General features: G+C 40.1%; 1 protein-coding gene across 2 annotated transcripts in view; it reads right to left on the bottom strand.

The window, feature by feature from the left end:
- Positions 1-4,800: 4,800 nt before the first annotated feature.
- Positions 4,801-10,899, bottom strand: part of zmynd19 (zinc finger, MYND-type containing 19) — a 7,098-nt gene continuing 999 nt past the window's right edge. Inside the window, exons 2-7 of one of the 2 annotated variants that reach the window (XR_001761131.2) lie at positions 9,096-9,155; positions 8,896-9,002; positions 8,659-8,799; positions 8,334-8,514; positions 7,180-7,556; positions 4,801-7,068 (exon numbers count right to left, since the gene is read on the bottom strand). Coding sequence is in view for 1 of the 2 variants with exons in the window: in XM_008326011.3 (XP_008324233.1) it covers positions 7,413-7,556; positions 8,334-8,514; positions 8,659-8,799; positions 8,896-9,002; positions 9,096-9,155 (633 nt within the window). In the remaining variant the exon portion in view is untranslated. Of the gene's footprint in view, positions 7,557-8,333; positions 8,515-8,658; positions 8,800-8,895; positions 9,003-9,095; positions 9,156-10,899 lie in introns of both variants that reach the window. The other variant, XM_008326011.3, reaches the window with a different exon arrangement.

Below are 10,899 nucleotides of genomic sequence, written 5' to 3'. Positions count from 1 at the left end.
TCCTTTTTCTCCCTTCAGCTCCGCCTTCAAACTCCTCTGCGCGAGCCCCACCTGAGGCAGCCATTGGCCGCGAGACGTAAGAGCTCGTCGCTGATTGGTGGAGCGCCCAGAGAGACACCAGTTTGATTTGTGCTTTTGTTATGACTATGACGCTGCTCAGACGTTATTCATAAATGGTGGATATTATAAAACAGCTCCCCACCTTCACCTACACCTCCCTAAAATCAGTCTGGAGGGAAGATCTCCTTACAGAGGCCTCCACCCTCCAACTCACAAACACACGGAGACATCGCCGGTAACGCAATCCTTTCGTCTCACCTTAAAAACTTCACAAAAAGAGTAAACACGTCGGTTAAAGTCTGGCCTTAATGAGCACACAGGTTTAAACACAATGGCTTCTCTGCGTCAGTCAGCCCTAAACATCTAGTGTCCATTGTAAAAACCAAAAACAAACGTGTTTATATATTTATTTGTTTTATTTATAAAATGTAGTAAACTTAAAAAAACATTTTGTTTCATAAAAAAGTAAAATCTTTACTGGTTAAATGTTTATTGTTTAATGACTTCGTGTCACCACCAGTCTCTTCTAAAATATTTTTTCTCCCTATATTATAAAATATAGTATTATAATTATCTAAAAAAATATTATTTTATAATTAAATAAGAAATATATTTGACATTATTATTGTTGTTTTTGTTATTATTATTGTTCATTGTTCATTTTTGTGTCTGGACTTATGTGTTTAACAACCTTTAAAAAAAGTATAAATATTCTGTATAAATATTAAACTTCTGCAACATTTTGTTGGACCGTCAATTTCTATTGTAACGTTTTCTACTAAATGGGATCATCGTTTACATATAGTTAAAAAGGGTTAAAACCACTGTGTGAGGACATTTTCAAATGAGTTTGTTTGATGACTTGTGTACAGTACACTCGTTTGTGTACTTTACATTTGAATAACATGCTCAGTTTATTATTGTTTTATTATTGTTAGTGTTGCGTGAGATTTTTGAGGGAAAATATATGTCACACACACACAAATACTCACGGCCAACATGATGAGATATATCCTGACCAGCAGATACTGTTGACATCAACCTGTCCCGTCTCCTCCACCCATCAATCATCACGGGTTCATTTCAAGGTCTGCCCCTACAGTGGCCACTGCACACCACTCTCGTCCTATTTCACACAGTCAAATTACATTGCGAACATTTATCACACGTCCGTGACACATTTTCTGTTTTGTTTTTTTTTCAGCAGTGAGTCATGAAGAGAAACTTTCAGCCACTGCTCAGACTTGTGTTTATCCCCGGCCTGCCCGGACTTGAACTCTCCGATCCTGTCATCATGTGCACAAGTGTTCTCAGTGTTGAATGTTAGAGCAGAGGTGTCAAACGCAAATTCACAGTGGGACAAAATTAAAAACTGAGATGAAGTCGTGGGCCAAAGTCAATGTTTCTTAAAAATTGTTCATGTTTTCCCTTCTCTCCAGATTTGTAATGCTGAATTTGGCCAAATATAATTACACTGTGGGCCAGATTTGGCCCCCGGGCCTGAGTTTGACAAGTGTGCTAGAGATACAGTGTCACAATCACCACAACATTTTTTCTATATATATTTGCTCTTTTCATTTGCTCTTCACATAATCTTCCCGTTAAACCAGATATTTAATCACACAGTTCCATATTATGACAATCCATCAGTCCATTAGTCAGTCCCCAGAGTCAACACTGCCCCCCCACACACACACACACACACCAGTCCCTCACACACCAGTTGTCCTTGTTAACAAATGAATTTGTGGGTATTGACTGTAGCTCTGGGCGACAGAACGCGCCTGGACGTCCAATCAAATCCAATAGTTCAGTTTCAGTGGACACAGATTCAGCCTAGAGGTGAACTGGTTTGTTTCACTTTGCTCTGACTTGGTCAGTGAGATGCACCGATACATTGGTCTGTACTGGCAGTACTGATCCTTGGTGACCAGTGCTGCCAGTAAAGGCTGGTTGCACAGTAAATACAGGTTATGTGTAGCTGGACAATCTGATTCAATAGTCAATACATCTCTAAACTTTTTTTGCCTGAACTAAAGTTATATTTTACTGATGGTTCAATATTACTTGGTATGAATTGACCTCAGATTGTTGGTATTTTGAGATTAAAACTAAACAATAAAAAACATTTTATTGTAACCAGGTTATTGTTGACATAATGAAACAACTTGTGCAGGTAAACTTTAACTATATACAGCACAAACATATTTATACAAGTGTTCATTCCATGAAATAACCATATTTTGTTTTCCCAGTTTTTGGCTCTGGGAGAAAAAAAACAGCTGATGTTGTTTGGACTGTTTAAAAAGAAAAAGAAAGAAAGAAAAACATAACAGCTGCAATTTTACGTTTTGTTTAATAGTTTTACAAACAATATACACATTTTGTTATTCTCTTAAGCAGTAGTTTCAACAAAATAATAACTCTGCAGAAAATTAAATTAAAATAAAGATGTAGATTATTATTATTTTCATCATAAAGTTACGTAAAACAATTGAATTACAAACGTACCGCCCGGTATATGAACTCCTGACTGCAAGTTTTCATTGGGGACAAAGGTGACTGGCACAGTTACAAACATAAAACTAACCGGGTGTTCGTCGATATTTGTCATTTTGAATTAAAGCAATGTTTTTAACGTGGGAATGTGTCCGTTTTGAAGGTTTATATTCTTCTTCACTTCCGCACTGCTGCAAAAAAGAAGCACATAGAAGGTGGACCTCTAGATCACTTAAAAAACAGCGACATCTACTGTAAGGGATGAACTACGGCAACTCATCATTGACGGCGGCGGGACGTGCAGTCAATGTGTTTGAAGGCTGTTTGTACAGATTTAATACATGACACGTTACTAAATAATAAAACATTTGTTGTATATCTGACAAACCAAACACATAATGTGTAATTTAAATCAAAACAAATCTTATTTTAGACGTAAAATGTACACGACGTGAGACAATATATTTAATTATAACAAAAGCTGACACCGTAATTTGTCCAATGACAGTCATCAACGTAAATCTGCAGTATATTGTACATTTTAACCTTTGTTATTTTCCAACTTTTTCTGAACTAACATTTGACTACTATATTTAAGGTCTATTTACATATTTGTTGACAAATCTAGCAATCAATATTTAACCTAAAGCTGTTTTTTAATACTACTCAGCTATTTTTAATTATCACATTCTGCATATAATAAAAAAAATTCAATGTTTTAAAAGGTGTCTGATTTTAACAACTGAAACCTGTTGGCACACGTCTCTACCGCATCTCCAACAGCTTGGCTGTTGTTTTATCACCATATCTTAGACAAGCATTGAGCTGCGTCTCCAATTATTTACTGAACGTGAATGGAATTTTATGGTTAAAAATGATGAAGCTTTGCAGTAAGTTTTGACTTAACTACATCTGATTTTTATTATTTAAAAAACACGATAACAAAATTGGAAAAGAACGGAACTTTAGTCAATGGACGAGATGGAGATGCAGGTTGTGACCTGGTCAAAAACACCCCCAGATTTCCATCCAGAAATAATTCATTTCAAGAAAAATACTTGTTACTTTCATAAACGGAGGTTAAAGGTTAACATACTTCCAGACTCAATCACTAATGCCCAGTTTTTGACTGTGGTGGGAAGACTTCTGAAATGTATCTTTTAGTCCAACAGAACGACAGAATAAGACAATAAGACGTTGCCAGTCTCGCCCCCTTGTGGGACAAATATGCAGCAGCTCCGGGTTTAAATAGACAGTTTGAAATGGCAAACCAGGACGACCTATTGACCCTCTGCGTTGAACTTTGACACGACGGTGATTCTTTGCTCAACTCTGGACTTGGCAACAGGGCAGAGAGAAAATGGACAGTTTGACAGAAGAGGAGACAACGTCTGCTGAGACACATGTTACAACACAGAGGCTCGTGTTACCAAACGGCTGCAGCACATCAACGGAACATGTGTTACTGGTTCAGCAAGAGAATGAAGCACTGATGGACGATCAGCTCAGGCAGGAAGGTGATATCTGAGATGAGAGCACAGAATGAAAGAGAGATTTTTGAAAACAGCCAACATAGATTGTATGAACTGTATACATTTATATATATATTAAAATATATAGTAAAATATTTTACATTTAAATATAATGTATAATTTACATAATTACATAATAAATATTTTTTAATATATATAAAAAAAAATCATTTTTTTAGTCCAAATCCAGCTTTCATTCTTCTTACATTCCCAGATTATAATAGTACTTTTTGACAATAAAATATCAACAAAACAGTAGAGATTTGACAATTTATTTGATGACTTTTTCAGAGAATAGACTCCCAGTTAGATACTGTAGATAGATAGATAGGTGGATGGATGGATGGATGGATGAATGGATGGATAGATTGACCTTTTGGTCTGTTGTTGTTAATGTGAGTAAACAGTATATGACTGTATTTTTGTACCACCAGAGGTAAATATAATAGGTTTACTCATACTTTCCACCATGATTATATCATGAATACTACAGTATGGTGTCAAAAACAAACTTTTCCAATCTGGTTTAAAACACTGTATTGTTTTAATAGATATATAAACAAGGAAATATTTAAATTTCTAACCCCGATCTCACTGTTCCAGTGGCCCACACTGTACATCCCGACACACTCAGGTCTCAGCCCAGAGATACCGTGTACTGTCCATTAGAATATCCGCCCCTCGTCAGCACTCTGTCAAGTCAAACAAGTGAGGTTTCATTTTATTTATTATTTATCATTTTACATAGGAAAAGAAGCTATCAGTTATCCCCAACTGTACTGTCATTCACATATTGTAGCTCTTGTTTCTAGGCGATTATTGTGTATATTCTTACAAAACAAAAAGTGATTTTCAGGGACAATCTGTACAGGCTGTTCAAAACACATCCTTCTCATAAAAGCACACAGAGTCATCGACAGGAGAGCCAGGTTTTAGTGCAGTGGTGAAAACCTGGCTCTCGCACACTCACACGTATAGATATAAAAGAAACAATCAAGTTGCAGGTACGTGTGTGAATTACATGTGCAGTAAGTGTCTGCGCTCATCCGCTAAGACACAGGAGGACACGTTGAAGCAGGTGCACTCTGGGTAATAACAAGGAAGGCAGGTGATGGAAGGAACGACCGTCACTCAACAAATTCACCCGGACTGTTTGTTGTGTTTTAAAACAGTGTTTCCCAACCCTTCTTGAGCCATAGCATATTATTTACGACAGAAAAATCCCATGGTGCACCATGCCGTAAAATTTCCCAAAAGGAATTTGAAAAAAGGAACTTTAATTTACATACTTCAACCTAGTCCTGTTTAGTTGAACACAATATTGATATACTCCTAGGAATTGAAGAAAGACACAAAGATTTGTCTTTTCCTTTAAGTTTTTAAGTCATATGCTGCCACCTAGTGACAGAGTGTTTAATGGTTCTACTGTTCACCGTAGCACTGATGAATAAAGACTATAATAGTTTTTAGACAAATTAAGCAAAACTTTTTTTCCACAGCGCACCTGACGATCTCTCATGGAACACTAGCTAGCTACGGCCCAGTGGTTGGGAATCAGAGTTTTAAAGGACCAATCCGGAAAACTGTTCCATTAACACAAACTTACACAAATCAAAAAAAAAAATACTAGTTGTTCAAGTTTCACACTCAGAAACGTCCCTCACGTGGAAGAGTTTAGTGACAAGTGAAAGCGCGAGGCGTTCACGTGTAGAATCTGGATTTTTCGGCCTTAGAAAAAAAAACAAGCTACGAACAACAACGGTGAAACATTTACTCTCCTCTCCGCCACAGAAACGACGTGGCAGTGAGGTTCGAACCCCTCAACATTTTCACCAGATCTGCTTCCAGAAATCACCAGGACAAAAACAGTTTTCACAAACAAAGGTTTTAAATAAATATAGCTCTATCTGTAGATTTTCTTTAATAAAAAATAACCTCAAAGTAAACTCTTACAATAAGGGGCCAAGCCCTGCTCTAAACATCCAGAGAACAGTCCTGCAGATAAACCATACAGCTCAGAAGACAGGTTTGTATCCAAATTGATTTATGACAAAAACAATGAAGAAATGTGATCATCAGCGAGTGATTAGAACTCTATAATAATAATAATAAAAAAACATAACCCCTGTAAGTAGCAAACGTCACCGGAACCAGCATCTTCCGCACTAGCCTGTGAGCCTATGAAGACGCAGAATTATTTAAATGTGATAAACTTTCATATTTTAGGCAACGAAATTTTTTGTACAGCACAATAAACGGTGATAAAAATCAGAAAAAATTTGACTCAGAAAAAGAACAGAACAAACGGATCGAAAGGAGGAAGAAAAAAAAAAGCCTTCACTTGGCAACTACTTTATTAGAGAACAGTGAAAATCTGTAACCCACCAGTTTATGATTAAATATGAAATTTAAAAGTGTGTCATATGGCCCCTGTAAGAACACAACAGTCATACATTAGTCTGGCCCGTTACCCATGTTAACATTTCAAAACGTCCTTCAGTTCATATTGGCAAGACACACAGACACACACACACACACACACACATTCATACACACAGCCACACAATACTGTTAGTGTGGTTCGTTCAGTGAAGTCTGATGCGTGTCGTGGCTGGCTGCGTGACGGAGGACGGGGAGGTGGCGAAGGTGCCGATGATCGTGACCACAGCAGCCGTTGCACACCAGCGAGGTCAGAGAAGGAGCGATACAGTGAAAAGGTCCGTGTCCATTTTTTTTGTACCGGTTGAACGACAGGTACTGTACCCCCTTGGGTTCGCCGTGGTTTTTTTTTGTTTTTTTTGCTCAGACGTCACCACACCCGTCGGCCGGGCAGAGAACGCTACTGAATGACGACGACCGTCCGTGTTTCGACTGTGGTCCAAAAGCAGCTTGTCCAGTCCATCAACCAGACAACCCCTCCCCCCTTATGTCCAGTCACACATAAATCCATAGCAGCAGGTAGATCGAGGGTCTGCCTCTTCGAGAAAAAAAAACAAAAAAAAAAATAACACACAAAAATAAAATAAAATAATAATAATAATACACTTTTTGTCATCATCCGGATGAAAAGCAAGCTATGGTGAGCTACCAGTTCTGGGAAGTGGCAGATGTCTTTTTGCTTTGTTCTCCCCTCTGTTCGCTTTGCCATTGGAATCCAAGCAACTGACAAATGTCCTCTGTCCTCAGTCTCTTCTCAGATTTTGTTTTTTTATTTCCCCATGTTGCTCTTCATACCCCGCAGCCCACCCAGAAGTCAAACCCTGGCCCCGTCTCCGTCCCCACAGTTCCCCTCATCCTCTCCCAGACGAGGATGAAGGCAGATCACCGTTCGGGCTCCGACTCCAGGGCCAGCACCCGCTTGCGTTCGCGACACTGCTTCTTGTGGGCCGGCCAGTCTCTCTGCTGACACTGGGAGCCACAGTAGCGCGCCACCTGGCAGCGACCGCAGATGTTGAACTCCCGGAGCTGTGAAGAGACCAGGAACATAAACTGCCAGGAATCTTTTATTTTTACACATTTATTGAAGTAATTAAGTAACAAAAGGCTGCGTACACAATTTTTTGCCCCTGCTCCTTGTAAGCGATCTTCTGAAGAACACTAGTTCAGTACTGATCGCCTTTTCATTTTATATCCTCCAAATTTTCACTGCCGTTACCTTACAGTGTATGTGTCAAACTTAAGGCCCAGAGGCCAAATGCGGCCCGCCAAGTCGATTTGTGTGGCCCCCAGTCAGTACCACCCGTTACACATGACCTATTATTTGAAATATTTCTTTAAATTATCTTTAAATTACAAAGGTAAATTAATTTTTAAATTGACTGGATTTTCTTTGAATGAAGTAAATTAGTAAAAATTAAGTTCATTTTTCCACTGTAGCCCAGTACCAAATGACCTATGGACTTGTAATGGTCTGCAAACCGGGGGTTGGGAACCCCTGATCTATACAGTCTTCCATTTACAACCGGCCCTTCAAGGGGAACTGTATTGCTGATGTGGCCGCCTGGTGGAAATGAGTTTGACACCCCCTGCCTTACATCATTGTTTGTTGTGGTTTAGGCCACAGTTAGAGTTGCAGTAAAAACTGTCCATCTAGAACTAAACCTCTGACCTTATGTTTATGTAGTAATACACCAGCCCTTTCTCTCCTCATGCAGGGATTTGATCCTTTGATTTCTCTCAGCCACATAATTAAGTTAAGTCTTTTAGGCTAATATTTAGATATTGTTGCATTAAAGGACATACCCTCCTCTCAATGAGTGAACAGGGAGGATAATGACACTCGTAGTAGGTGCAGGAGCACTCCTCTTCCTCCACCAGCTCCCCGTTGGCGTTGTAGTATCGTGTGCGACTCAACTCCAAATACTGCTCCTCCACTGGGTCGGCCGGCACCTGCTGGATGGCCAGCCAGTACAGAGACTGCTCTCTGGACACACAGGAAAAGAGGAGACGTTTATTAAGATTGTTTGCAAAAAATTGGGACGGATTTTAACCTGGAAAAGCTCAATGTCACAACGTGAAGCAGCTGGGTGCCGTCGTTGATGAGAAGCAACGCCGCCGTCGCCTTTACCTTTGCTTGCTAGAGATCTCCTCCGGTTTGGGACTCCATCCCACAGGCACCAGTCGCAGGTTGTCCAGCCTGTTGTCCACTGTCACGGAGTTGATGTGGATGACTTGAAAACTGGGTGCGATGCCGCCTCTGTGCTTCTCCCTACATTCAAATCAGAAGTTAAACCTACGTTTAATAACTCGATCAAGTTAAGGTGAACCAGTCCAGTTTATATCTTTATAATCAGAAGGTTCTCACCATAACAGCTCATGCAAAGGTCTCCCTGCCCAGCGACCTTTGCCGATGTCAAATGCATAAGCAAAGATCTTGGCTCCGTTGCCGTCAGCATCTACTTCCATTCGTGCCTGGAAAAAAAAACAACAAGAAATTACTTTGTTTTTCATTAATGGGAAACAGACAGATGATGACAAACACGACCAGCAGATGAATCAGAATACCTCAAAGGCGTAATTCTCCACCAGTGGTATGTCCTGCTCATCAATTAGTGTGTATTTTGTCTGAAGAAAAAAAAAAGAAAAGAAAATTACTTCAGAATAACAAGAGCTGTTCAAACAACTACAATAAAAAAAGACTGTTAACATTATTTCTAAATAATGGACATGCACACGCATCAACCTGACACTGAAAAATATAATGAGAGTGGAAATGAATTATCTGTCATTGTGACACAGCACACCACTGCACACAATGAAATGTGACCTCTGCTTTTAACCCATCACCTAAGTGAGCAGGGGGGAAACAGGAGCACCCGGAGACAATGCTGAGAGCATCTCAGTGCTAACGTGGCAGCTTGTGGATTCAAACTTGAAACCTTCTGGAACCAAGTCCGCTTCCTTAACCACCAAGCCACCCAGTGCCCATAAGACAGGTGATCCGTCTTCGGTGCAAACAGATGGCAACTTCCTGAATGTTCCAGTAGTTTAACATCAAACTTTTACATTAGCTTTTTTCCTCTACGAGGACCAATCACAGACGAGGGACAACAAAAAACCTCAAAGACACGCATGTCCTAAGTTATAGGTTCACCAACATTATTAGCAGATGTGTCACGCATTTTAGACCCAACCTGTCAACCAAACAGCGAGTCATAAACTTGAAAAAGCTGGTTTATGACTTCCTGTTTGATCATGTCTTTTTCAAATGACATTTGGTTAGTAAAAGGTAGAGACATTTGTAAAGAAAAAAAAATCTTTTTGCAGTATTTTCTGGCAGCGTAGCGCAGCATCAGATTTGATGCAAATTCCTACTAATGTATTTATATCACATCAACATATCTGTGACAACAACACGGTGAACTCTTCCTGGGAGCAAAGTTGTCACTGTAAACGCTACAACTGTTGACTTCCCTGAACTCTATAAGGATCTGAAGTTCATCCTGGAGTCAGAGGAGTCTCCTGTATGGAGGTGGTCAGGCCCATTTACTGCTGCCTGATTTGTTTACTTTCTGGGTTTTCTCAGTCACATCATTCTTTCCGTCAAATATTGTGTTAGATTGGTTCGAGGGTGTTTTGTGTTCATGATCTTTATGCCACTCCTAATCTTTCCACTATCTCTAAAAATGGGTCAAGACCCACTTATTTATGGGGTCCTAGCAGGAATAGCAGCAGCAGAAGAACCACACATGACAGGACGGTAGTGGTTGGAGTCTGAAGCAACTGACCACAACTGACCATTTGTCGGAAACTCCAACTACCTCCCGACTCTCCCAGGCTGCCGGAGCTCTGTCAGTGACAGTTCGTGGGGCTATTAAAATGCGGACCAATTCACGAATAGGTTTTAGCCCACAGACACGCGAGGTGATGCTTTTACTTCCTACTGCCGAGCAGTTGTTGATAAAACCCACGGGCGTGTGAAAGTGAAGCGTGACCGCCGAGTGCATCGCTGTCAGTCAGCAGGTGACCGTTTAAACCTAGCGTGCGGGTCTTGTGACAGCAACGGCTACAGGAGCATTTCTTCAGCCACGGATACGCGGTTTAATGTGTGTGAATAACAACAAACAAGTACAAAAATGTAAACACCGTCTTGGGGGAGTCAGCGGTGCCGGTGCTTTGTCACGTTGCACAAAAGAATAAGTGGCTGTAGCATGGCGATGAAGCGACAGAGCGGCTAGCGTGGCAATGCTAACAGTACCACCAACAGAAAAACACGACTCGCTATTGTCGAGAAATAGCAATAAAATGTAACGCTTTCATAACACTCGTCGCTGACATCGACTCCGTACAAAGCATACGTTTGTTTTTG

This window comes from Cynoglossus semilaevis, chromosome 14 (assembly GCF_000523025.1).
Source record: "Cynoglossus semilaevis isolate Cse_v1.0 chromosome 14, Cse_v1.0, whole genome shotgun sequence".
Lineage (NCBI taxonomy): Eukaryota > Metazoa > Chordata > Actinopteri > Pleuronectiformes > Cynoglossidae > Cynoglossus > Cynoglossus semilaevis.
Note: the sequence above shows the minus strand (reverse complement) of the source record. Positions and strands in the feature narration are given on the sequence as shown.